At 44.3% G+C, this 26162-nt stretch overlaps 1 protein-coding gene and 23 non-coding genes across 24 annotated transcripts; 9 read left to right on the top strand and 15 right to left on the bottom strand.

The window, feature by feature from the left end:
• Positions 1-220: 220 nt before the first annotated feature.
• Positions 221-4522, bottom strand: LOC128746815 (homeobox protein engrailed-1-B-like). The gene is made up of 2 exons (XM_053844157.1): positions 3685-4522; positions 221-823 (listed from the first exon to the last, which is right to left on the bottom strand). The coding sequence occupies exons 1-2, from the start codon at positions 4160-4162 to the stop codon at positions 504-506; spliced, it is 798 nt and encodes a 265-aa protein (XP_053700132.1). The 5' UTR covers positions 4163-4522; the 3' UTR covers positions 221-503.
• A 6872-nt stretch (positions 4523-11394) lies between these two features.
• On the bottom strand, positions 11395-11467 carry trnat-cgu (transfer RNA threonine (anticodon CGU)). The gene has a single exon. It is a non-coding gene; the product is annotated as a tRNA-Thr (tRNA).
• Positions 11468-11911: 444 nt separating this feature from the next.
• On the bottom strand, positions 11912-11984 carry trnat-ugu (transfer RNA threonine (anticodon UGU)). Its single transcript has one exon. It is a non-coding gene; the product is annotated as a tRNA-Thr (tRNA).
• Positions 11985-12101: 117 nt separating this feature from the next.
• On the top strand, positions 12102-12174 carry trnat-ugu (transfer RNA threonine (anticodon UGU)). Its single transcript has one exon. It is a non-coding gene; the product is annotated as a tRNA-Thr (tRNA).
• An 813-nt stretch (positions 12175-12987) lies between these two features.
• Positions 12988-13060, bottom strand: trnat-ugu (transfer RNA threonine (anticodon UGU)). The gene has a single exon. It is a non-coding gene; the product is annotated as a tRNA-Thr (tRNA).
• A 2014-nt stretch (positions 13061-15074) lies between these two features.
• trnat-cgu (transfer RNA threonine (anticodon CGU)) lies at positions 15075-15147 on the bottom strand. The gene has a single exon. It is a non-coding gene; the product is annotated as a tRNA-Thr (tRNA).
• Positions 15148-15325: 178 nt separating this feature from the next.
• trnat-ugu (transfer RNA threonine (anticodon UGU)) lies at positions 15326-15398 on the bottom strand. Its single transcript has one exon. It is a non-coding gene; the product is annotated as a tRNA-Thr (tRNA).
• A 131-nt stretch (positions 15399-15529) lies between these two features.
• trnat-ugu (transfer RNA threonine (anticodon UGU)) lies at positions 15530-15602 on the top strand. The gene has a single exon. It is a non-coding gene; the product is annotated as a tRNA-Thr (tRNA).
• Positions 15603-17300: 1698 nt separating this feature from the next.
• On the bottom strand, positions 17301-17373 carry trnat-ugu (transfer RNA threonine (anticodon UGU)). The gene has a single exon. It is a non-coding gene; the product is annotated as a tRNA-Thr (tRNA).
• Positions 17374-17490: 117 nt separating this feature from the next.
• trnat-ugu (transfer RNA threonine (anticodon UGU)) lies at positions 17491-17563 on the top strand. Its single transcript has one exon. It is a non-coding gene; the product is annotated as a tRNA-Thr (tRNA).
• An 849-nt stretch (positions 17564-18412) lies between these two features.
• On the bottom strand, positions 18413-18485 carry trnat-ugu (transfer RNA threonine (anticodon UGU)). The gene has a single exon. It is a non-coding gene; the product is annotated as a tRNA-Thr (tRNA).
• Positions 18486-18601: 116 nt separating this feature from the next.
• Positions 18602-18674, top strand: trnat-ugu (transfer RNA threonine (anticodon UGU)). Its single transcript has one exon. It is a non-coding gene; the product is annotated as a tRNA-Thr (tRNA).
• Positions 18675-19163: 489 nt separating this feature from the next.
• On the bottom strand, positions 19164-19236 carry trnat-cgu (transfer RNA threonine (anticodon CGU)). The gene has a single exon. It is a non-coding gene; the product is annotated as a tRNA-Thr (tRNA).
• A 576-nt stretch (positions 19237-19812) lies between these two features.
• Positions 19813-19885, bottom strand: trnat-ugu (transfer RNA threonine (anticodon UGU)). The gene has a single exon. It is a non-coding gene; the product is annotated as a tRNA-Thr (tRNA).
• A 117-nt stretch (positions 19886-20002) lies between these two features.
• Positions 20003-20075, top strand: trnat-ugu (transfer RNA threonine (anticodon UGU)). The gene has a single exon. It is a non-coding gene; the product is annotated as a tRNA-Thr (tRNA).
• Positions 20076-20924: 849 nt separating this feature from the next.
• On the bottom strand, positions 20925-20997 carry trnat-ugu (transfer RNA threonine (anticodon UGU)). Its single transcript has one exon. It is a non-coding gene; the product is annotated as a tRNA-Thr (tRNA).
• A 117-nt stretch (positions 20998-21114) lies between these two features.
• trnat-ugu (transfer RNA threonine (anticodon UGU)) lies at positions 21115-21187 on the top strand. Its single transcript has one exon. It is a non-coding gene; the product is annotated as a tRNA-Thr (tRNA).
• Positions 21188-21676: 489 nt separating this feature from the next.
• Positions 21677-21749, bottom strand: trnat-cgu (transfer RNA threonine (anticodon CGU)). The gene has a single exon. It is a non-coding gene; the product is annotated as a tRNA-Thr (tRNA).
• A 566-nt stretch (positions 21750-22315) lies between these two features.
• trnat-ugu (transfer RNA threonine (anticodon UGU)) lies at positions 22316-22388 on the bottom strand. Its single transcript has one exon. It is a non-coding gene; the product is annotated as a tRNA-Thr (tRNA).
• A 117-nt stretch (positions 22389-22505) lies between these two features.
• trnat-ugu (transfer RNA threonine (anticodon UGU)) lies at positions 22506-22578 on the top strand. The gene has a single exon. It is a non-coding gene; the product is annotated as a tRNA-Thr (tRNA).
• A 495-nt stretch (positions 22579-23073) lies between these two features.
• trnat-cgu (transfer RNA threonine (anticodon CGU)) lies at positions 23074-23146 on the bottom strand. The gene has a single exon. It is a non-coding gene; the product is annotated as a tRNA-Thr (tRNA).
• Positions 23147-23724: 578 nt separating this feature from the next.
• On the bottom strand, positions 23725-23797 carry trnat-ugu (transfer RNA threonine (anticodon UGU)). The gene has a single exon. It is a non-coding gene; the product is annotated as a tRNA-Thr (tRNA).
• A 117-nt stretch (positions 23798-23914) lies between these two features.
• On the top strand, positions 23915-23987 carry trnat-ugu (transfer RNA threonine (anticodon UGU)). Its single transcript has one exon. It is a non-coding gene; the product is annotated as a tRNA-Thr (tRNA).
• Positions 23988-24168: 181 nt separating this feature from the next.
• Positions 24169-24241, top strand: trnat-ugu (transfer RNA threonine (anticodon UGU)). The gene has a single exon. It is a non-coding gene; the product is annotated as a tRNA-Thr (tRNA).
• Positions 24242-26162: the final 1921 nt, after the last annotated feature.

The raw sequence follows: 26162 nt of genomic DNA, 5'->3' as shown, positions 1-26162 counted from the left end.
AGCCGATTCCCCCTCTTTAAATATTTAAATATTATTTCAAAATGCTTAAAAACACAACAAACAGGATCACAGTTATCCAAATATAGCCTTTTTGTCCTCTGCTTCCTGTGTGTTTTATGACCAAAAATAATCATGTGAATATTTTGTCTTTTTATTTTGACAGTTATCACATTCACAACGATACTTTAGAATGCAGTTCTTTTTTTTGAAAAAAAAAAAAAAAAAAAAAAAAAAAAGAATTCCAGGGATCTAATGTTGCTTTGTTTATTTTTCTCCAACTACATGTGAACATATTAAAATCTTTGGCTTGGAGGAAAATGGGAAAATAGCACATGAGACGATGAGAAATTAAATATCTGTATACAACATGATAACTGCAGTGGTTATATAAATTTTAATAATGACTGTTTTATTTATAGAATCCAGTCCATAGAGTTCGTAAACAGAAATCTGTGTGTTTTTTTGTTGTTTTTTTTTTTTTTAAATACCCCGCTTGTCCCCGGTCACTCGCTGTCCTCCTTGTCCTCCTGCACGGTGGTGGTGGAGTGGTTGTACAGTCCTTGGGCCATCAGCTGCAGCGCCAGCCCGTTCTTGTAGCCTGTGGCCTTTTTAATCTTGGCCCGCTTGTTCTGGAACCAGATTTTGATCTGGGACTCGTTCAGGTTGAGTTCCTGGGCCAGAGACTGTCTCCGCTGCTCTGTGATGTAGCGGTTGGCCTGGAACTCAGTTTTGAGTCTCTGAAGCTGCTCGGCTGTGAAGGCGGTCCGCGGCCGCTTGTCCTCCTTGCTGCTCTTCTTCTTCTTCAGTTTGCGTGTCCTCGGGCCTGGTGTGCAAACAACAATGGAGACGAACACGTAAATGCCAGTGGGGACAACAGATATCTATTCATCCATGCTTTACAGATGCAACACCCCTGGATTTGAGATCCAGTCCGGCACATCTGGAGTCTGCGCCTGCAGGGCTGAGCCCGGACAGTGTGCAGGTGTCACCTGAAGCATGTATGTTGAAACAGCACAGGTAGTTAAAGTGCTCATCCAACGTTTGGTCCTGGTTCACGAGATACTGAAACTCCAGCTGTGTCACTGTCGCAGTAGGATCACGTTCTACTCCAACACACTCTGAGTGTGTCACAATCATGCTACAAGCACTTTTTATTGTTGTCTGTACACAAACTAGCTGTAGCTTTGTGTCTGATTTAATGCCAGAACAAGAACTATGCGCGTCTTGACCTGTTGTCGATCAAGTCACACGCTCACTCAAAACTCATATTTAGATGTCATCTGGTGTTCATGACCGCAGAGAAAAAAAGCACACTCTTTTTATCAGTTTTAGAAAACAAAGATCAGTTATTGTACAACCAGCTGTTACACACCATGGGTCAAGTCTGAGATTCCAAGAGGCCAGGAAAAGAAAGTCGCAGATTTTTTTTAAATGTCTGAATCAATTCCTCTGGTATTTCTGTGGTGTATTGTGGATCGCTGAGAATAACTGTTTTTCTTCAAACCTGACCTGAAGTAACGACTCCATTATGAAGCCTTTCGACAAAAAGATTGTATTTCTTTGAATACTTTTTCCAAGTCTTTCAATATTTTGTACGCCAGACATTCACGTTTTGGAGTAATGGCCGTTACATGTACACATTAAAATACAAAAGAGATGTGAAAATACAGTTAAAATACGCACAATGGATATATCTTTTTTTTTATATATATATATTTAAAAAATAGTTATCATTACAATATATAGTGATGTGTTTATTTGAAGAAGTTAAAACATGTAAACTATAATTAATTGAGGAAAAAATTAAAACGAATGGGTTTTATACATTTTGACACTTTAACATTCATGATCAGATATTTTACGGCACAGCTGAGACTGGTCATTGATTAAAAAAAAAAAAGGAAACTCAAACTAAAAAAAACAGTAACATCCGCTGATGCTCGTCGCTGGCTTTTGTGTCAGTTTATTTTGTGAATTTCATTTCTTTAAGTTGGATTCATATATCGTCTTTAAAACTCAAAAATGGTGTGGTAAATATGAAAATGAAGTGACGTTCTTACGATCCATTCTCATTCATGTGAAGCACTCGCTGGAATAATAATAATGCGATTTATCATTAAAACGGTATTTACACATATAACAAACGGACCAAAATCTAATCCAAATTAATACAATAAAACAAAACACAATATAAAATTTAGTGTTTTTCTCATTTCTGAAAAGCCTTGAGTAAATTTACAAGCCGAGATAGAATGAGGTATTTTCCGTCCTTTGCCTTCATATTAAATCGCCATTAAATTGCTCCATTTTAATTAATAATGTTGACAATACTAATACTAGCGATCCACAAAGCGTGAGCTAGTCACGACTGATTCTGACCCACTCATACATACAGTAATACCATGATCGTAAACACGGATGATGGCGGAATTGATGGCAATTACGGCATGAAGCAATAATAATTGGAGAAAAACATCGATGATTTGTGCATATTAGTATAAAATTGCTGAGAATATATCGCAATGTCTTTTTTGCGGGGCTATAAAACAAATATAGTGTGTGTTTGCGTGTGAATAAGTAGGTTTAACACACCGCAAAAATACAAACCTATTATTTTTCACACATATCAGTGTTATGTTTAATAAATTCCTTTGCTGATTAGGTGTATGTATTTCCCAAATGTTTCTGTTTGGGACGAGCGTCCGAATGTCAAACGTCGCACAACACGCGTGGGTTTTGCGCAAAACTCAATAAATAAAGGCATTTCACGCTTTTAAAACTGAAGTATCTGCAGCAACGCCACCAACAAATTCTGACTGTATTAAGCCGCCAAAGATTTAAAACAGAAAATCGTTGTGATAAAATCTGAACCCGAGTTCTTGGCGGAAAGTCAAACAGTGATTTTAAAGAAGAGATAAGGAGGCTGCAGACACAGGCACGCAGAGGCATTTAACTTCAGTTAGTGGCCCACTTCTCACGCCGGATTTTAAAGTCATGGTGTGTGTCTGTGAGAGGAAGAAAAGCGTCATATCACAGTAAATGAAAAATGATCTACAATTAGCATAACAAAGGCATCAGACTGGCTTCAAAGAGAAATTAAAAACACACTGGACTCAAACATAGACGCATCAAAAAGCACGTGGCTCCAGAATTAGCCGCTAAACCACAACAAAGTATCAGCTGTTTGTAATAAATAGGAATGTAAAAGACACTGCAGCACTCATGATGTCAAATACAATGTCTTTTTTGTTTTGGTTACATTTAATATAATAACGTCGGGAAAGAAAGGTAGAAGATCGGCCTCACGACCGTGCGGAATTATCAAAATAATGCAGGATATTTTAAGTGGTTTGTGGACCGTTTGGAATAATTGCTAAAATTGTATTTGATTTAAGCGAATCAATCATCGTATTTGCTTAGAGGTTTAATGGAATTGCTACAAAAAAAAAACCACACTTTGCACTACGATTGTCTTTGTACTTGTATTTAAGTGTTTTGTTTATCGATATACAGCTTATTTGATGTGACCGAAAAGAGAATCTGGAACCTCGAGTTCCAATCTAATGCGGACAGGTGTGGAGATGACGCTCGGGTGTAAAAATACATTTGGCAGGAAATATCTCATGTGATATCGAGTTCCCCCGCTCGGTATAACTTTAGTCGGGGACTTGATTAGCGCCTTACCAGATGAGGGCCGGTCCGAGTAGCGGGTGCAGTAGACCCAGGCGGGCCAGAGCAGCGGCTGGCTCTCTTTCGCCGCGGCCGGAGACGCGGCAGTGCCGCCGCTCATCACCATGATGGACGAGGGGCTGTCCGGGTACCGGCTAGTCCCGTTCCCCGCCGCCTCGCCCTGCTTGGACTGTTTGTTAGACGGCGACGACGATGACGACGACGAGGAGGAGGGTGAGGACGAGGTGCTGTCACTGCTGCAGTTCGAGTCCAGACACAGGCTGCCGGCGTGCGGCCGCGCCAGCGGAGCCTCCCGGCGGCAGCCGAAGTCCGGCCGCAGGATGTTGTCGATGAAAAAGTTGGTGGTTCGGTGTGCCTGCTGCGCCGCCTGGTGCGCTAGGATGACGGGCGGAGAGGGCAAGTTGGGAGACAGGGACATGCTTTCCTCCTCGGTCGAGTCCCGGCCACTGCTCGGCTCCTTCTGCTCTTCCATCGCCCGAGAGAAGCGCCTCCACGCCGGGGTCCACTTGTTGCTCCCTCCTGGTCCGTATCCGATTTAGACGAACCGCATGTAAACGGACACACGTGTGTTTATTTCAAATACACGCGGCGTGACGGCGCTCCGGTCATAAGTCCAGCTCTCTGTCCGAGGACCATAATAATGAGAGGGTTGCCGTCTCCACTAAGCTGCTGCCTCCCTCCTCTGTCTTCTTGTCTCCTCCTGCCCGCCGGAAGCACATGTGCAGGTGCACGCGCCCTCCGCGAGCCAATGAGAGGTCGCGACCGTCGTCGTCATCACTGATGGCAGCCAATGGCCACGCAGGATCACTCGCGTGCGCGCAGAGCGAAAAACAATAACAACCGGATGTGAAATATCTCGAGCAGAGAAACTTGCTACAATGTACCGCAATCTGGAGCCACATTACCCGAGATTGGAAACTCTCTGACGCTTCCTTCGTCTTTATTAGCAGTTCACCATTTTATTATAAATCGGCATTAACTTCCAACGTGACTTTTAAGTGGGTTTACTACCGTTATTTTCAATCGCAGCGCGAGCTTCACTATACACAGCAAAATAAACAACACTGTTTTAAAGGTGCTGTTAAAAGCCTCACTTGCGTCTGTTTGTCTTCATTCCTCCGTGGTGGATTTGCAAATCGTGAGTGATGAGACTGTTGAAAATAGGTATAAAGTCTTGGTCCAACGAAAACACATTGAGGATGACGTCACATTTTGTTATCTCACGGTAACGCACGTTCGGCTTCTCCTGTATTTCTTGCAATAATATTGTGTTTCGCCCACATCAGTCTTGTGCCTTGTCTTGTTTTACGAGACTGATATTTTCACACGAGCGGTTCTGCTTGACTTCAGTTCTGTTGTTGTGGACGTTTAATATTTAGATTTGTTTTAAATACATTTTTAACACAAAAAAAGTGTTTGTTTTTTCCTTCCGCTCCTTGCTGCTTTTTCCCCAGAATTGCACTTTGTACCATTTTTGGCTGCTTATATTTAATGCTCTACTTCTTTTTCATGTGTGTAATTGTGTATTCCCTTCTCATTTTCAACTTTGAAAACATTCTCGGGTTGCGTTTTGATTTTTTTTCCATTCATTATTTGGCCCATTATCTCAAACCGGCGGCTTTACTTTGTGTTTCCCCCCTTGGTAAACATGCGCTAATTTGAAGTCCGTCGTTTTCTTAATTTATTTCAGACATGAAATGTATTTTAAATTCTAAATGTTTTCATCCCAAACGACTGTGGACCATCAATCTGGTATCGTTTAACTCTTTTAACACCAACGCTGTCTTTCTCTCCACAGTTCGCGTTTTGCTCATTTCAAAATTTTACTTGTCTTCATGTATTTCCAGAGAAATATTGTGGCATAGTTGGCCCCGCGTTTGGTCGAATTCGTTCTGCCTGTTGAGCCCTGGAGCTCCATTTTTTTAAAAGTCAATTTCGTCGCCATTACGTTGAAACGCCGTCCTCTGTTTTACACTTCCCATTTTTGCCCGTGAACGTGGATCACTGACTCCACCTGAAAGTGCTCGTCATCTTTTGAGCATCTCCACTGCAATTAGGGGCCAATAAAGTTGCCTCCCGCCTTTAATTGGCGATTTAAAATAATAACATTATTAATGATCATAATGGCATGAAAAGTGTGGACGTGTTGATGTTGGATGCAGTGAAATCTTCATCCCACAGGCCGCAGCAGTGTGAAACCAAAGCTACTTAATTAAATTCCAATTAGGACACTATCAATATGCTGAGGAGCCGCGGCTCCATTGTGTTCCGCTCTTATCTGGAGCCGCCTGCAGAAGATAATTTATAGCTTTTAATTAGTCTTCATTCAGGCCTGCGTTCATCACCGGCACCGAGCCGAATAAAAGGCCGGTCAGAGGCGCTGTCAGCGGCTCCTGGCAGGGCCCTTCATCACAGGGGCCGCTACATGGAGCCTAATTTCCAAGGTGCTGATAAAGCTAGTTGAATAATGGCCGGAGCCCACGGAGACTCCATTTACAGAAATGACTTTATTGACGGTTTAACGTCCGTAATTCATTTCACCTCTCATGTATTGGGAGTCGGATTTGTCGCCGTAATAGGATGATAAATGCACTGAGGGATCGCAGCCTCGTTTTTATTGAGTAGCCACTATAGTGGGCGCGCACACACGCGTCCTCCCTCTCTCTCTCTCTCTCTCTCACACACACACACGCACACTCGGGGGCACCTGGCTGCAAGGCGCATGTTCTGATATAGTTTCTCCAATAAAGCAAAGGCTTTACCTTCAAAGGGAAACCACACAGTTGCTCAACTCTCTCCTCCATTTGTGCACTTCTTGGTCATTGTGAGAGTCTCTGTCTGAGTTGCGCAGTGCAGGCCTGTGAAGCGGCTCTCTGGAGGATCTATTGCACATCAGCGCGCACACGCAAGTTCATGATGAGCTGGAGCCGCGTCGCCTCTGAAGCACTTTCTCTGACTCACTCGTGTGTCGAACAATAGGCGCATTTGTTCCTTTCGTCATAATCATGTTTGGGTTTCTGGCCTTAATAACGTTATATGCGCGTGCCCGGGTTTGCTTTTCATTTAGACCGCAGCTTGTGGTCGTCTGGTCAGACACACAGTTCTGCGTTTGATTTGCATCTGCGCTCTTCAACTTTGGATTTAAAAAAAAAATGAAGTAGATTACTTAACCTAGAATATATATTCTACAGAGAAAATCTAAACATTATACTCTTCTGTCTAAGCTCCCCTCACTCCTTCACTCACCCCCTCCTAAATAACGCCTGTCCACGTTCTGGTCTGAACCAGATCACGTCCCCAAGAGAGTCATTTAAACGCTGCTCCGCGTCCATGCTTTGCTTTTCCAACGCAAACTTCTGTCTTCCGCGTCCTCATGTCCTCACTTGTGTTATTATCTGTCTCATGCATGTGTCTACACCGCCTCATGTCCCGACTTGAGTCTCTTTATATTCCCGCCGGTGCTGAAGACGCGTGTCTGGTCTCAGTGAAGATCATCAGTGAGCCGGTGCTGCCCTCTGGTGGTCAAAGTAGATAATATCAAGAACATATTTGTATGGTTTTACTCTGCTCTGAATTAAGGTTGCTTTTGGGAATGTCTGACAAAAATATACCCATGAGTATAAATTAACACTGTATGCCTGTTTTTAATGCACTGATTTATTTATATAGACATTTTTTGGGACAGGGAACTCCTGCTCCACATCCAAGTGGAAACTCAGTATTTTAAGTACTATTCTTAAGTATTATTTCCCCCTTTTCCTTTTAATTTTAATTCTTCCAATTGGTGATTGTAACTGCATTTTTGTCCCTCAAAAATAAATGAAAATGTTGTTCACCCACCGTTTCCAAGATATACAACCCTTAAAAGGATGCTCATATTTGTAATTTATATTGAGCATCTTCCAGGAAAATGTACATAAAATCAAACAATACTAGTCTCAGTACACATTGCGACGCTAAATAAATTTAATTGCGTGTCCATTTTCTATCTGAATTTCGCCATATGGGGATTAATAAAGTATCAATCAATTTATCTACATACTACCTACATGGTTTTAAGTGACGTGGTTCAGTTCGTTTTTCATTTTAGTTTGTTCCCAAACGGTTGAGCGCAAATACATCACATGACTCAACAAGACTCAACGCAATAAATTAAATAATAAATAATTTATTATTTATTATATATAATATATAATTTATTAAATAAATAATTTAAATCTTAAATCCTAAACAAATACTTAACAATTACAAATAAATTCTATTAAAATTCAAATAAAATTCTTTTCTTTTTTTTACTTTGAGGATGTCATCATTTGCAGTACTCTTCCATAAAATTTCAAATGTATTTGCTTCATGAAACAGGGTGCATGCGGGTGTGTTTGTGTCCAACTCGAGGACTGGAGGCCAGATCAGACATGCAAGGTCACTTAAAAGGTTACAGTTAAATTCAACACTCATTTAAAGAGTAACTGAGCGCGTTGATGTAATCTCCATAGATTATCAAGGAGTTGAATCTGTATCATTCATTTGAACATATTGAGGTTCCAGTGGTCAACAGTGATGGGTTGATGACATTTCATGAAACTGTGACCCCATTTTCCGAAGCCACTAGATGGCGCTCTTTGCCCCATACGCATTCATTTCCAACAGTCGCTCCAACTGAACCTCACGACATGTTTTAAACCATCTGGCTTTGGAAATGTGGACTAGGCGTCAACAGTTGTCGGAAAACTTGGGCAAACAACGGTGTCAAAGGAAGGGAATCTGAAGTATATTCGTCATTTAAACTATGAGTCAGTGATGGGGGAGGACTGTTTGTCAATTTTGACATGAATTTTGTAATCACCCAATGTGCCCACTAGATGTCCCCATTGACTCTGTGAACAATCCCTTGGATCAGCTGTGTCGACGCAACTTAATATTTTATTTATTTTTTATGTACACGGACGCAAACGCCGTTCGAATCGGGGCTGGGTGTTGATTTAAATCATATTCATGAATAAAAACAAGCGAAACATCAGGTAGGTTTTGAGCTTTGTCTCAAGCAAACCTATGGGAACAAGCACACATATATACTCCTCTTTGCCAAGCTCGCATTCAACACACGACTTGCTACTACCTGGTCACTGAACACACATTTGTCCATTATTCTTTGTCCATTAATCTTTCCTGGGACCAGAGTCTTTGAAAATTAAATTACATGAATGACATTTTATTAATATTGACTGCAACGTTAAAAAAAATCCTTCCAACCTGAAGGTTTTTTTGGGCTCATTATTTTATTAAATAATATATTATAGAATTGTGGTCTGATGTTTTCATTGTCTGACATTTAGCTAATTGGTCCCATGAATCATCTCTCCACATGAGGGATGATGACCGACCTGTCAAAATTAAAGATGTGTTTTTCACTCACACCTCATTGCTCTGCCATCCCTTTAACTGCCAAAACACCGGCGATGCTGTGAGGACGTGTTCTGCACGATTATCATTCCAAGTTTCCTCACACTCTCAGTGACAGTCTGCAACTGTCTGTCTGTCTCTTCCAGGTCCAGGCCTCAGCAGTAATAATACATGAAGGGCTCCAAAACTCATCCATTAGTCAGGAGGGAAGCACTGATCTTTGGCCTCCACACACACACACACACACACACACACACACACACACACACACACACACACACACACACACACACACACACAGCCGAACACACACACTTGCATGCTCTTGCCTGTCATCAATAAGTAAAGGGATATTAATGCAGATGAATAATTGAGTTTGGTAGGATTGCTCCAGAGCGCTAATGAGAGGTGGGCGACAGATTGTTCCCTCGTCTTATTGCGTCGTGGTGAGAAGTTGGTGAGAGTTTGAGGACAGATAAATGAGGCCATTTAGCAGTGAGCTGGTGTGATCAATGCACGCTTGTGTGAGGCAAAACACAGCAATGGTGACAGGTCTACAATGAGTTCAACAAGAAAAAGGCAACATTTGGGTCATCTTGGGCGCCCAAGCTTGGATCCAGAAGTCCCCCTCAGCCAGACTGACCTTGCTTTGGCTCCTCCTGAAGGATGCCGTGTCATGACCACCAGACTCAACTCTTCCCAGCGTCTGAGTGAAGCATCATGGACAAGCGCTGGAGTGACGAACGAGTCTCCTCATATCTGACTTTCGATGGAAGAGATTTGTCAACAAAACAGAAGTTTAGCCATAATCTGTCAACCAAATGGAACAAACAGTCACAATTCTACATTTGAGAGCTTAACTGAAGCATTGTTGCTGAACCACTTTTGTCTTGCCGTTTTAATATTAAACTCATCATACTCCTTTTACTCAGAAATGTCGTGTTGTGTGTGTTTTATTGAATTGTTTTATTTCTAATTGTCCCTGTGATTCCCACAGTTAATGGGACACACCAGGAACAACTGTGAACTCTGGGAACAGTTACATGTTTCTGTTTTCTGCTCTTGGTTCCGTGAGACCCTCAGTTCTCCTTGTCTGTCCATTGTTTGTAGTTGTGGCGGTGTAAGAAGAGCACCCTGATCCAGGATCCGATCGAGAATATTGACTCTTTGAGCCAGAGTCTGTCTGTTCCAGGACTTTTAGGACATGGCTCACCTGCAACCGAAGCAAGTCTCCACACCAACCTCCGACAACCTCTTCTCATGCCCAGCTGTCTCTTCTCCTTCTCAGCATCTCTAGGAATGATAGCCATCATGGTGGTGGTTGACCACTCTTCTAAGATGACACACTACCATCCGCCTCATTCTAAACATCATAAAAGAGGACTTTGTGTCAGATCATGGACCACAGTTCTTCTTGCAGGTATGACAGATATTCCGCAATGCCCTGAGGGACTTTGCCTTGTTTTGAGCAAGACCTCATGTTGAACATCATCCACATGCATGATTGTTTTGTCACTTTTTGTCACAGTCGACACCAACCTTAAACTAAAGTAGTTTTCCAAATGTTCAACCGTCTTAAAAGTTCACACACACAAGCATAATATCACGAACAGAAAATACCTTGGCCCGCTGAAGCAAACAACTCGAAACGGATTTGGCAGAAAGTGTACAGAAAAAAACACAATACCAAACCAGAGAGAGGGAGAGACGGCATCATGTGATGCTTAGAAACTTGTGGCATCCAATCATCGATTGGCAGCACAATAGACACGCCCCACCAAGTTTCCAGGAACCAGCCACGCCCACTCAAAACACACTAAAAGCAACTGCAAAAAAGAATACAATGCAAAGAAAAGAGACATCACTTGGTCACAACAAAGACCATAGTGATTTTGACAGCCCTATAAGTAAACTTCAGTGTAGACTGTTTGATACAGTAAGTGCACAACTGCTGATCACTTTAAGAGTGTGAGAGAATCATTCATCTTTAAGACTGTATCATGACACCTCTTTGTTCACTCAGTGTGTCAAAGAAACCTTTGGTGTGGTTGTTCCTTCTAAACGGTGTAGTCAGTCTGTCTATGCAGACAGAGTTTGAACTGTTCTATCATGACATCAAGTACGGCTTCCCTTGGAACCTAGGAGTATAGGACTGCCCTAGGGATTTCAAGTTCGACTTGTTGGTGGAAAACAAGGGATGTACAAAGTTCTGAACTTGTGGTCAAGCTGGAATGCTTTCTGATGAGAAGTGGCCACAACGTAAAATTGAGAAAAAAAAGAGAACTTAGCAGTTATGCAGGAAGGCCCCAACGAGAATTGAACTCGTGACCCCTGGTTTACGAGACCAGTGCTCTAACCACTGAGCTATGGAGCCCTGCTGGGGAGTCTTATTGGGGGAAAAAAACTGTCCAAGAAAGTGTGGTGGACCAGTTACTGGAGTTTGGCGTGAACGGAGTACACGCCTACATTTGGAGAGACACTTCCACCAATCCATCGGCTCCATAGCTCAGTGGTCAGATCACTGGTCTTGTAAACCAGGGGTCAGAGTTCAATTCTCGTTGGGTCCTCGACTATGGTTCTTCTCGGTTTCAACACCACATGTTGAATACAATAAAGAGGCCTGATTGGTGTGTCACTCGCTTGATGAACAAATGCCACTCACCCATTCACCATGTGAGGGATCATCAGATCAGTTAGCATCGGGGAAACTTGTGGCATCCAATCATCGAAAGAACACACCAGAGACGGCCCACCAAGTTTCCGGGAACCAGCCATGCCCACTTAAAACACAGTGAGAGCGCCAAGAAGTTATGCAAGAAGGCTCCAACGAGGATTGAACTCGTGACCCCTGGTTTACAAGACCAGTGCTCTAACCACTGAGCTATGGAGCCCTTTCTCTCCAAAGTCCATGTCAATGTGTGATGACAAACACTATCTGAGCAGTTGCACGATGCTGACATAAACGCCATCCACGCCTCAGTTTGGTTAGACACTAACATCCATGTGGAGGCTCCATAGCTCAGTGGTTAGAGCACTGGTCTTGTAAACCAGGGGTCACGAGTTCAATTCTCGTTGGGGCCTGGACTACGGTTCTTTTACGTTTCAACACCAAATGTTGTATACCATAAAGAAGCCTGATTGGTGTGAACAGAGGCCACTCACCCAGTCGCCATGTGAGGGATCATCAGATCAGTTAGCATCGGGGGATTGAATGATTAACCTTTCTTTCATTTTTCATATTGTATTGTAGTGACTGGATTTTATTGTACAAGCAACTGCATTTTTGGAGTGAACGGCGTACACGCCTAGGTTTGGAGAGACACTTTGACCTCGAGATAGGCTCCATAGCTCAGTGGTTAGAGCACTGGTCTTGTAAACCAGGGGTCACGAGTTCAATTTGCGTTGGTGACTGTATAGTTGGTGAGCAAAGACTCACCTGCAACGGAAACAAGTCTTCAGACCAAGCTCCTGTGGGACTTCCACAACATCTTCTCATCGTCAGCTGTCCCTTCTGCTTCTCTGAGTCTCTGGTGACCTGGATGCTATGGATCCTATCAGGCGACCCTTTATTGGAAAAAAAACTGTCCAAGAAAACTTACATTGACAAACCAGTTGCTGGGCGTTGGTGTATACACCTGGAAACAGGGATTCTTGGATTTAGCAGTGAGTGTACAGAAAAATAGCCACAATACCAAGACTACATGCCCATCAGACCAAACTAATGACTGGGGCTGGAGACAGACAGAGAGAGCACCGGCATCATGTGATGTTTAAAAACTTGCGGCATTCAATCATTGAAGAAACACACTAGAGACGGCACACCAAGTTTCCAGGAACCAGCCACGCCCACTTCAAACACACTGAGAGCACCAAGAACAAAGAACTTATGTAGGAAGGCCCCAACGAGAATTGAACTCGTGACCCCTGGTTTACAAGACCAGTGCTCTAACCACTGAGCTATGGAGCCCTGCTGGCGAGCAGTATTGGCTAGAGGGACAAAACTGACCGAGATAGAATGGTGGACAAACCAGTTACTTGATTTTTGGCGTGAATAGAGTACACGCCTACATTTGGAGAGACACTTCCACCTAGTCATTGGCTCCATAGCTCAGTGGTTAGAGCACTGGTCTTGTAAACGGCATGCACACCTTTGTTTGGAGAGACACTTCAGCCATGACATAGGCTCCATAGCTCAGTGGTTAGAGCACTGCTCTTATAAACCAGGAGTTGCACGTCCATTTCTTGTTGGAGCCTGGACTGTGATTCTTTCATGTTTCAAGGATGTGTTGTACATGCCCACAGAATGGTGTTTTGAGCAAGACCTCATGTTGTAAACTATCCACAGATGTGATTGCTTTGTCGCTTGCTTGATGAACAGAGGCCACTCAATTATCGCCGAGGACCTGCAAGGGCCCATGAAAGGAGCATTCGTGAACAAGTCACTCAAGCCTAGTGGTTAGCACTCATACCTTGCAACAATAAAGTTCTGGGTTTGATCCCGGGCTTGGACCACCTTTCAGCATGAAGTTTGCATGCGTGTGGGTGTTCTCCGGTTTCCTCCCAAAGCTCACTAGGTACATTTGTAAATGGAACACTCTAGAATTGCCCCAAGGTGTGTGTGCCCTGCGATGGTCCCTTTCATCTGTCCATACACCATCGGCGTCTCCTCTCTTCTGTGTAATCTCTCTTCTCACCTTGAAACTTTCCATCACTCCAACAACGCACCTCGCCTCTGTCTGTCCTCAAAGTGCCCCTCGCAACTCTCACATGCTTCTTCTTCTGAACCGCACTTTCTCTGTAGGAATTCCAGGAAGCTTCCAGGAAGATCAATGCAACCCCTTCTGACCGTCTCACGCTCACTCAGGTCTGGACTTGTGTGATGGCCAATGTTCTTGGCAGGTCATAAGGCAGTCTGGTCGGGACGAGTGAAGAGGCGGCCTCTCCTATTACACACAAAAATACGTAAGTTATCAAGCAATGGGAAATAATGGGGCTTTAACAAGGTTAACAGTCATAACTAGAATTACCTCTCTATTTCTCGAGCTTTCTTTCAGCATACTGTGAGAAGCATGAAGTCATCATGAAAATGCAGCAATTGATCAGCCTCACATGGGGCACCAATTTATGGTGAAAAGAGAGGATTGAACTGAAAGCACTGAATGTCAGCACTTTGGTGACAAGAAATTTGAGTTGTTTTAAAGACTTTATCTGGAAAAAAACGAAAAAAATTGGCCACCACCTGATTAAAATACAAAATTAGGCAAGTTAAAAAGAATCAAAGTTGGACAGAGATGAGAATTTAGACAGGCAGGTGCCAATGAGGGTAGAACTCATGACAGCTGGTTAGAAGAGCAAGGCTCAATCCACTGAGATGTGGAGCCATGCCTTGATCAAGTAATGCTATTATAAACACTGTCGACGTCTGCCTCCGGATGAGGACCAACCAGCCGATTGACACTGGTTTGGTGTCAACCACCTGGCTGGAATATTTGTCTTTTCCTAACGCTGATTTGAACATGCCCGAAATTTGGGATGTTCAACTCATCCTCCAGAGCTGCATGTTTTTTTTCGAACCCAAGTAACACACACAGCTTCGGCATTCAGGTTTTTTGATGAATGTTATCATCATCTGATTGTCAGTCTGGTGAAGGCTGTTGGGATTAGTTCCCTCCCAGCATGGCCCAAGAAAGAAACAAGACCATACCTTAGGAGCCAGGTGATTGACGTCCTACCGGCTCAGCCAGGGATGAAGATGCACCTCAGGACAGGACAGTATGGGCAACTGAGGTGTCCACCATGACCTTCAAGTGGGCTTGAGCGAAGGTCGATGCAGATGGCCAGGATGCTGCCTGGCAACTGTCCTCCATGGAGGCTCCGCCAGTGCTCTACAATTTATTACTATCTGGTTCAAAAGAGAACTCTCATTCAAGTCTTCACAGCAGCTTGTTGGAGATGCTCCAAAAACCAAAAGACACTTTGGAAGGCCCCAACGAGAATTGAACTCATCACCCCTGGTTTACGAAACCAGTGCTCTTACCACTGAGCTATGGAGCCATGAAATTGTGACTATATTGTCACATATGAAAAGAAAAAAAGCTGTAAAGGCAAAGTTTTGTGAGGATTAAGTCTGGAATCACTCACTTAATGCGTGTGACCTGACAATCAACTTGTTGCAGTTTTTTGGACAGGCTTATGAAAATGAACTCGGAGACAGCCAAAAAGGATATCAGAAAGGCCCCAACGAGGATTGAACTCGTGACCCCTGGTTTACAAGACCAGTGCTCTAACCACTGAGCTATGGAGCCGCTTCTCACTTAAGTCTATGTCAATGTATAATGACAAACAGCAGTTGCACGATCGCGCAACAGCAGTTGCACGATGTTGACATAAACGCCATCCACACCTCAGTTTGGTTAGACACTAACATCCTTGCGGAGGCTCCATAGCTCAGTGGTTAGAGCACTGGTCTTGTAAACCAGGGGTCACGAGTTCAATTCTCATTGGGGCTTGTACTGTTGCTGGATATCACTTTTTGTGTTTTATATTTTAAGGATAATTTGAACAGGCCGTAAATTCAGGATGTTTAACCCATCCTCCTCCACCATCTTTAATCCACCGTCCTCAGCAACTTGAGACCACGCCCTCACTTTGGCGACGTGTTTGAACTGGGCAGGTGACAACTAATCAGTTACGGCGACTAAAATAAAGCATATCACGTAGGCCCTCACGACCTCTGGTTCACAAGACCAGTGCTCCAACCACGGAGCAATAAAGGCCTACTTTACATCTGTCTCAACCTGAGACAGCCGTGGGCAAACCAAGCACTTCTTGTGTTATCGAACACACTGCACTAAGCGCAGGTGGGACTGTTGATAGTGTGCTCAAGTAAACAAGTTTTATAACCAAAGGAGTGACTTCTTCTCCAATGGATCACATGAAAAATGACTCAAACGTCTAAATCACTGTTCGCTACAACTGATCCAGGTGATGATGACGGTGGAATATCATCTTGTGCCAGCGAAGTGTAGACATGTCAGATGTACTGAAGACTTGAAGAAAGATTAGATCACAAGAACTGACTTGTTTTACAGCTTAAACAACTGATAAAAATGTGAACATACTATGTGGTGTATGGTACGTTAACATATATGACCATGTTACTAGTACTGAGAAACACATTTAAGCATCCTTTTCCATGAAACCAATTACACAACAACCAATAGGGTAGGTTGGAAGGCCCCAACGAGAATTGAACTCGTGACCCCTGGTTTACGAGACCAGTGCTCTCACCACTGGTGGGAATGAACCACCAACTTGAAAGACACTTCTTGCTTCACACCTCAGTGGTTGACAGCATTGCAGAACGGACATAGTTTGAGTTAGAGTTTCACTTCTTGTTGGGGCCTGGACTGTTGGTGTCCTTAAATTCTTTTACGTCTTAAGAATGATTTACACAAAATTGAACACCATCCATGCCGTCCAAGCGTCATCTGACTTCAACAGCACAGGAACATTTTACAGCTATTTTGGAGGTATGTTCACAACAAACAGCATGTGCAGTACATGAGTCAAAATGAGACTAATGTGTATATGCTTGTTTTTTGGATATAAGCGTAGTATATATGTTTGGAGGGAGCAGATGAACTGCAGTGCTAACACGGGTGCTAGATGGTGAAAATAGTTTTTCAATGAACTGACTGCCAGAGAAAATGACTTGTTATGACAGTTATGGATGTCTGCTGTTTTTTGTATTGCACTGTCGAGGCATACGGTGAACATATAGCTGGCCAAACTGATTAGCCACGATGCTAATAACTGCGCCAGTCATGTTAGTCAACATATTGTGGTGAAAAACAGTGTACGGCATTCTTTGTGCTTACCACGGGTCTTGGGTGTGTTATCAAATGTAGGGAACTTTTTTTTGAGATGATAACAAACATGCAAATGCCCGGTACCCATTTTATTGTTTATCACAGTATAGTGTAGATATAGCCTGCACAGCCGACAACGGCAGGTAGCTCACAGTGGTCCTGGTGACTGCTCAGAGAGTTTGTGTGTTTGTTCAGACACATGAAAAATGAGAGGGAACATTGAGGTGGACCAGCCATTTGACTTTAACACGTGTCTCCTGACAATCAACTTGTTGCAGTTTTTTGGACAAGCTTATGAAAGTGGAACTCAGAGACAGCCAAAAAAACTTATCAGAAAGGCCCCAACGAGGATTGAACTCGTGACCCCTGGTTTACAAGACCAGTGCTCTAACCACTGAGCTATGGAGCCCTTTCTCGCCAATGTCTATGTCAATGTGTGATGACAAACACTATCTGAACAGTTGCACGCTGTTCACATAAACGCCATCCACGCCTCAGTTTGGTTAGACACTAACATCCATGTGGAGGCTCCATAGCTCAGTGGTTAGAGCACTGGTCTTGTAAACCAGGGGTCACGAGTTCAATTCTCGTTGGAGCCTAGAATTTCTTTCTTTTCCTAAAGATGATTTGAACATGCCCTAAATTTGGGATGGAGGTTCACACAGGCCTTCTAGGACCACTGGCAGATTCCATCTCAGAGTTTATGCTCATTACGGGAGGCTAATCCGTCTGGCACAAAGCAGAAACCTCTTGATGATCAGGTGACTTCTCACAGAGAAACGGCCCAGGCCCTGGAGTCCCACACAGAGGGCGGCCATGAACACATTCAGTGTAGAGGCCGCCCGTCCTTTATCCAGCAACTCCTGGAGAAAGGAAAGCACACCAGAGGCAGGACAACTGGATGGTGTGAGACCTTTAGATCCACACGAGGGGTGTTTTACACAGTGAGGAGTGCCTTCCTGGGCAGAGTCAATCAACTGAGGTCTCAGGCCGAGGCCAGTGCCTCGATGTGGAATAACCAATAGCGGAGGCCGTTAGAGGAGGGAGCACATATGTCATAGAACCAAGTTTCAACAGAACAATCTCTCACCCTCAACCTGAGACAAGTAGTGTGCAGGATGAGGGGTTTCTGAGTCGCCACCGCCACCACCAACAAACATGCAAATGCCAGGTACTCATTTTATTGTGTTTATCACAGTATAGTGTAGATATAGCCTGCAAAATGGATGAGCTGTCACCACAGCCGACAACGACAGGTAGCTCACAATGGTCCTGGTGACTGCTCAGAGAGTTTGTGTGTTTGCTCAGAAACATGAAAAATGAGAGGGAACATTGAGGTGGACCAGCCATCTGACTTTAACACGTGTCTCCTGACAATCAACTTGTTGCAGTTTTTTGGACAAGCTTATGAAAGTGGAACTCAGAGACAGCCAAAAAACCTATCACCAAGGCCCCAACGAGAATTGAACTCGTGACCCCTGGTTTACAAGACCAGTGCTCTGACCACTGAGCTATGGAGCCTCCACATGGATGTTAGTGTCTAACCAAACTAAGGCGTGGATGGCGTTTATGTCAACATCGTGCAACTGCTCAGATAGTGTTTGTCATCACACATTGACATAGACGTTGCAGAAAAGGGCTCCATAGCTCAGTGGTTAGAGCACTGGTCTTGTAAACCAGGGGTCACGAGTTCAATTCTCGTTGGGACCTGGAATGTCTATCTTTTCCTAACGATGATTTGAACATGCCCTAAATTTGGGATGTTCAACTCATCCTCCAGAGCTGCATGTTTTTTTCAAACCCAAGTAACACACACAGCTTCGGCATTCAGGTTTTTTGATGAGTGCTATCAGTTGATTGTCAGTCTGGTGAAGGCCGTTGGGATTAGTTCCTTCCCAGCATGGCAGAGGAAAGAAACAAGACCATACCTTAGCAACCAGGTGATTGACGTCCTTCCGGCTCGGCCAGGGATGAAGATGCACCTCAGGACAGGACAGTATGGGCAACTGAGGTGTCCACCATGACCTTCAAGTGGGCTTGAGCGAAGGTCGATGCAGATGACCAGGATGCTGCCTGGCAACTGTCCTCCATGGAGGCTCCGCCAGTGCTCTACAATTTATTACTATCTGGTTCAAGTCTTTACAACAGCTTGTTGGAGATGCTCCAAAATACAAGTAACAAACCAAAAGAGACTTCGGAAGGCCCCAACGAGAATTGAACTCGTGACCCCTGGTTTACGAGACCAGTGCTCTCACCACTGAGCTATGGAGCCATGAATTTGTAAATGTATTGTCACATATGAAAAGAAAAAAAGCTGTTAATGCAAAGTTCTGTATGTGAGCAAACCAGGTGCTGGGTGTGGACCACACGCAGAAATAGAACTGCCTTGTGACTTTATTCAGAAAGACAAAGTTGTTGATTGTGTGTTGACAAAAATAATGAAGTGCAAGGAAAGATAACATGCAACACCTCTGCCGAACATGCATGTGGTCGTAACGTCACGGACTGTGCTATGTCAGGGTTTCCGTGCTGAATGTTTACGAGACAGGCTGCCTGACATTGTGCCAAGTCGTGGGCAGTTTTGATTGTGAACAGCATCAAGGGATGGGTCTGACAGAAAATGATGATGCCCCAGCCTGTCTCCTCCTGCGCCCCTCTTCAACCACTGAGTTACCTGGGGCGACTAAACTACATGTTTTGTGTCTCTTGATCATGAGAATCAGTTGCATGTCATCAAGTCTGGAATCACTCAGGACTTTAATGTGTGTGTCCTGACAATCAACTTGTTGCAGTTTTTTGGAAAAGCTTATGAAAACGAACTCGGAGACAGCCAAAAAGGATATCAGAAAGGCCCCAACGAGGATTGAACTCGTGACCCCTGGTTTACAAGACCAGTGCTCTAACCACTGAGCTATGGAGCCATTTCTCTGCAATGTCAATGTCAATGTGTGATGACAAACACTATCTGAGCAGTTGCACGATGTTGACATAAACGCCATCCACGCCTCAGTTTGGTTAGACACTAACATCCATGTGGAGGCTCCATAGCTCAGTGGTTAGAGCACTGGTCTTGTAAACCAGGGGTCATGAGTTCAATTCTCGTTGGGGCCTAGAGTTTCTTTTTTTTCCTCATGATGATTTGAACTTGCCCTAAATTTGGGATGGAGGTTCACACAGGCCTTCTAGGACCACTGGCAGATTCCATCTCAGAGTTTAGGCTCATTACGGGAGGCTAATCCGTCTGGCACAAAGCAGAAACCTCTTGATGATCAGGTGACTTCTCACAGAGAAACGGCCCAGGCCCTGGAGTCCCACAGAGATGGCTGCCATGAACACATTCAGTGTAGAGGCCGCCCGTCCTTTATCCAGCAACTCCTGGAGAAAGGAAAGCACACCAGAGGCAGGACAACTGGATGGTGTGAGACCTTTAGATCCACACGAGGGGTGTTTTACACAGTGAGGAGTGCCTTCCTGGGCAGAGTCAATCAACTGAGGTCTCAGGCCGAGGCCAGTGCCTCGATGTGGAATAACCAATAGCGGAGGCCGTTAGAGGAGGGAGCACATATGTCATAGAACCAAGTTTCAACAGAACAATCTCTCACCCTCAACCTGAGACAAGTAGTGTGCAGGATGAGGGGTTTCTGAGTCGCCACCGCCACCACCAACAAACATGCAAATGCCAGGTACTCATTTTATTGTGTTTATCACAGTATAGTGTAGATATAGCCTGCAAAATGGATGAGCTGTCACCACAGCCGACAACGACAGGTAGCTCATAGTGGTCCTGGTGACTGCTCAGAGAGTTTGTGTGTTTGCTCAGAAACATGAAAAATGAGAGGGAACATTGAGGTGGACCAGCCATTTGACTTTAACACGTGTCTCCTGACAATCAACTTGTTGCAGTTTTTTGGACAAGCTTATGAAAGTGGAACTCAGAGACAGCCAAAAAACCTATCACCAAGGCCCCAACGAGAATTGAACTCGTGACCCCTGGTTTACAAGACCAGTGCTCTGACCACTGAGCTATGGAGCCTGCGCATGGATGTTAGTGTCTAACCAAACTGAGGCGTGGATGGTGTTTATGTCAACATCGTGCAACTGCTCAGATAGTGTTTGTCATCACACATTGACATAGACGTTGCAGAGAAAGGGCTCCATAGCTCAGTGGTTAGAGCACTGGTCTTGTAAACCAGGGGTCACGAGTTCAATTCTCGTTGGGGCCTGGAATGTCTATCTTTTCCTAACGATGATTTGAACATGCCCTAAATTTGGGATGTTCAACTCATCCTCCAGAGCTGCATGTTTTTTTCAAACCCAAGTAACACACACAGCTTCGGCATTCAGGTTTTTTGATGAGTGCTATCAGTTGATTGTCAGTCTGGTGAAGGCCGTTGGGATTAGTTCCTTCCCAGCATGGCAGAGGAAAGAAACAACACCACACCTTAGGAACCAGGTGATTGACGTCCTACCGGCTCGGCCAGGGATGAAGATGCACCTCAGGACAGGACAGTATGGGCAACTGAGGTGTGCACCATGACCTTCAAGTGGGCTTGAGCGAAGGTCGATGCAGATGACCAGGATGCTGCCTGGCAACTGTCCTTCATGGAGGCTCTGCCAATGCTCTACAATTTATTACTATCTGGTTCAAGTCTTTACAGCAGCTTATTGGAAATGCTCCAAAATACAAGTAACAAACCAAAAGAGACTTCGGAAGGCCCCAACGAGAATTGAACTCGTGACCCCTGGTTTACGAGACCAGTGCTCTCACCACTGAGCTATGGAGCCAACAATTTGTAAATGTATTGTCACATATGAAAAGAAAAAAAGCTGTTAATGCAAAGTTCTGTATGTGAGCAAACCAGGTGCTGGGTGTGGACCACACGCAGAAATAGAACTGCCTTGTGACTTTATTCAGAAAGACAAAGTTGTAGATCGTGTGTTGACAAAAATAATGAAGTGCAAGTTAAAATAACATGCAGAACATGCATGTGGTCCTAACGTCACGGACTGTGTTATGTCAGGGTTTCCGTGGTGAATGTTTACGAGACAGTCTGTCTGACATTGTGCCAAGCCGTGTGCAGTTTTGATTGTGAACAGCATCAAGGGATGGGTCTGACAGAAAATGATGATGCCCCAGCCTGTCTCCTCCTGCGCCCCTCTTCAACCACTGAGTTACCTGGGGCGACTAAACTACATGTTTTGTGTCTCTTGATCATGAGAATCAGTTGCATGTCATCAAGTCTGGAATCACTCAGGACTTTAATGTGTGTGTCCCGACAATCAACTTGTTGCAGTTTTTTGGAAAAGCTTATGAAAGTGGAACTCGGAGACAGCCAACAAGGATATCAGAAAGTCCCCAACGAGGATTGAACTCGTGACCCCTGGTTTACAAGACCAGTGCTCTCACCACTGAGCTATGGAGCCCTTTCTCTCCAATGTCAATGTCAATGTGTGATGACAAACACTATCTGAGCAGTTGCACGATGTTGACATAAACGCCATCCACGCCTCAGTTTGGTTAGACACTAACATCCATGTGGAGGCTCCATAGCTCAGTGGTTAGAGCACTGGTCTTGTAAACCAGGGGTCACGAGTTCAATTCTCGTTGGGGCCTGGAATGTCTTTCTTTTCCTAACGATGATTTGAACATGCCCTAAATTTGGGATGTTCAACTCATCCTCCAGAGCTGCATGTTTTTTTCAAACCCAAGTAACACACACAGCTTCAACATTCAGGTTTTTGTTTTGTGTTTAGTGTCATCAGTTGATTGTCAGTCTGGTGAAGGCCGTTGGGATTAGTTCCTTCCCAGCATGGCAGAGGAAAGAAACAACACCATACCTTAGGAGCCAGGTGATTGACGTCCTACCGGCTCGGCCAGGGATGAAGATGCACCTCGGGACAGGACAGTATGGGCAACTGAGGTGTCCACCATGACCTTCAAGTGGGCTTGAGCGAAGGTCGATGCAGATGACCAGGATGCTGCCTGGCAACTGTCCTCCATGGAGGCTCCGCCAATGCTCTACAATTTATTACTATCTGGTTCAAGTCTTTACAACAGCTTGTTGGAGATGCTCCAAAATACAAGTGACAAAACAAAAGAGACTTCGGAAGGCCCCAACGAGAATTGAACTCGTGACCCCTGGTTTACGAGACCAGTGCTCTCACCACTGAGCTATGGAGCCATGAATTGGTAAATGTATTGTCACATATGAAAAGAAAAAAAAAGCTGTTAATGCAAAGTTCTGTATGTGAGCAAACCAGGTGCTGGGTGTGGACCACACGCAGAAATAGAACTGCCTTGTGACTTTATTCAGAAAGACAAAGTTGTTGATTGTGTGTTGACAAAAATAATGAAGTGCAAGGAAAGATAACATGCAACACCTCTGCCGAACATGCATGTGGTCGTAACGTCACGGACTGTGTTATGTCAGGGTTTCCGTGGTGAATGTTTACGAGAGAGTCTGTCTGACATTGTGCCAAGTCGTGTGCAGTTTTGATTGTGAACAGTATCAAGGGATGGGTCTGACAGAAAATGATGATGCCCCAGCCTGTCTCCTCCTGCGCCCCTCTTCAACCACTGAGTTACCTGGGGCGACTAAACTACATGTTTTGTGTCTCTTGATCATGAGAATCAGTTGCATGACATCACGTCTGGAATCACTCAGGACTTTAATGTGTGTGTCCCGACAATCAACTTGTTGCAGTTTTTTGGACAAGCTTATGAAAATGAACTCGGAGACAGCCAAAAAGGATATCAATAAGGCCCCAACGAGGATTGAACTCGTGACCCCTGGTTTACAAGACCAGTGCTCTAACCACTGAGCTATGGAGCCATTTCTCTGCAATGTCAATGTCAATGTGTGATGACAAACACTATCTGAGCAGTTGCACGATGTTCACATAAACGCCATCCACGCCTCAGTTTGGTTAGACACTAACATCCATGTGGAGGCTCCATAGCTCAGTGGTTAGAGCACTGGTCTTGTAAACCAGGGGTCACGAGTTCAATTCTCGTTGGGGCCTGGAATGTCTTTCTTTTCCTAACGATGATTTGAACTTGCCCTAAATTTGGGATGTTCAACTCATCCTCCAGAGCTGCATGTTTTTTTCAAACCCAAGTAACACACACAGCTGAGCAGTTGCACGATGTTGACATAAACGCCATCCACGCCTCAGTTTGGTTAGACACTAACATCCATGTGGAGGCTCCATAGCTCAGTGGTTAGAGCACTGGTCTTGTAAACCAGGGGTCACAAGTTCAATTCTCGTTGGGGCCTGGAATGTCTTTCTTTTCCTAACGATGATTTGAACATGCCCTAAATTTGGGATGTTCAACTCATCCTCCAGAGCTGCATGTTTTTTTCAAACCCAAGTAACACACACAGCTTCAACATTCAGGTTTTTGTGTTTTTGTTTTGTGTTGAGTGTTATCAGTTGCTTGTCAGTCTGGTGAAGGCCGTTGGGATTACTTCCCTCCCAGCATGGCCCAAGAAAGAAACAACACCATACCTTAGGAGCCAGGTGATTGACGTCCTACCGGCTCGGCCAGGGATGAAGATGCACCTCAGGACAGGACAGTATGGGCAACTGAGGTGTCCACCATGACCTTCAAGTGGGCTTGAGCGAAGGTCGATGCAGATGACCAGGATGCTGCCTGGCAACTGTCCTCCATGGAGGCTCCGCCAGTGCTCTACAATTTATTACTATCTGGTTCAAGTCTTTACAGCAGCTTGTTGGAAATGCTCCAAAATACAAGTAACAAACCAAAAAACACTTTGGAAGGCCCCAAAGAGAATTGATCTCGTGACCCCTGGTTTACAAGATCAGTGCTCTAACCACGGAGCTATGGAGCCCTGCGAGGGTAGTAAGACTCATCCACGCCAACACACAGCTTCAACATTCAGGTTTTTTGGATCAGGGTTCGTGCTCTTCCTCCCTGATGATGGCCTGTGAGGCTCTTGGTTGGAAACGTTTGGTTTGCAATGAAAGCAGGAGTTTAGGTGTAGCTGCTGTAGTTTATGATCATAAGCCATTGGCATTGTCAGTTGTTTTTTGCATTGCAGCAAAAGGTGTGATGTGTTTGATCTTGGAAACAAAATGAGGTTTTGAAGCTCAGATCTCAGTGTCAAGCTTCAATAGCTCTGGGGTCAAGTTATCTTTATTCAATAAGAAATTCTGGACATCGGACAGCTCAGTAAGGAGCTATAAGACCACACGCTACAAGGCCAAAATATCACCCACCATATGAATTATTGAACTGATTTCACTCTAGCTTGTACAATGTTATGTGTTCATGAACTCCTGGAAAAAAACCAGCATTTCTTCAGTCATTCAACTTATTGTAAATAAACATAACATGAGTAACATGAGTCTGCGTAAAACTCTGCATGTGACTCGCCTGGTTCCAGTTTGGTGAGACACCTGTTGGGATAGTTCTGTATGAACAAGGGTTCCATACCGTTGCTCCATAGTTAGAGCTCTGGACAGGGGTCAATAACTCATTCAGATTTGGTCAAGCCCACTCACTTTTGTAAGCTTGACTTCATTTATCAGGTCTCACATCAACCATAGCTGGTTCCCAAGATTCTCCCTCACGCAGTGCATAGTAGTTACATAAAGGTGCGTTCCTGAATAGATAATTTGGGTTATAGTGTTGTGAGCCTCGAGTATTTAGCATTCAGGAATTGTGGAGGACAACATATTTGCTCATGCAATGACAGAATACATGAATATTATTAATAATAATTCTTGTAATCCTCCAGAAAGCAGTTTGTAAATGCATGACTGATCCAGGATCCTTAGTGTGCGTGTGTGTTTGTGAGTCCTCCCTCCTCAGACTCGCAGCCCCGGGCTGCTCTAACCTTTGCGTCAACTCTCGGAGGATCATCTCTCTCATCTGGCTTCTGCTGCCTGTCACTGCCGCCATCCAGATGAGAGATGAAAGATATGGTCCTCACCGCCTTTGTTACAATAAAATCTTGCTGCTCCGCTGAATTATATCCTCAACCTTTTCTCCACCCTCATCTTCGAGGAATGACGGAACGCTTGTCAGGAGATTACAAAAACCCATCTGAGAAGAGGATGAACACCTGATATTTATGATGGGTCATTATCTGAAAGTGACGACCAGATATTAATACTCGATACTCAATCAAAGTTATTGGCGTCTTTCTTTGGCTGTCAATTGGGTGGTGCAAA

The sequence above is a fragment of the Synchiropus splendidus genome, chromosome 1 (assembly GCF_027744825.2).
Source record: "Synchiropus splendidus isolate RoL2022-P1 chromosome 1, RoL_Sspl_1.0, whole genome shotgun sequence".
NCBI lineage: Eukaryota > Metazoa > Chordata > Actinopteri > Syngnathiformes > Callionymidae > Synchiropus > Synchiropus splendidus.
This window is presented reverse-complemented; position numbering and strand designations above follow the sequence as displayed.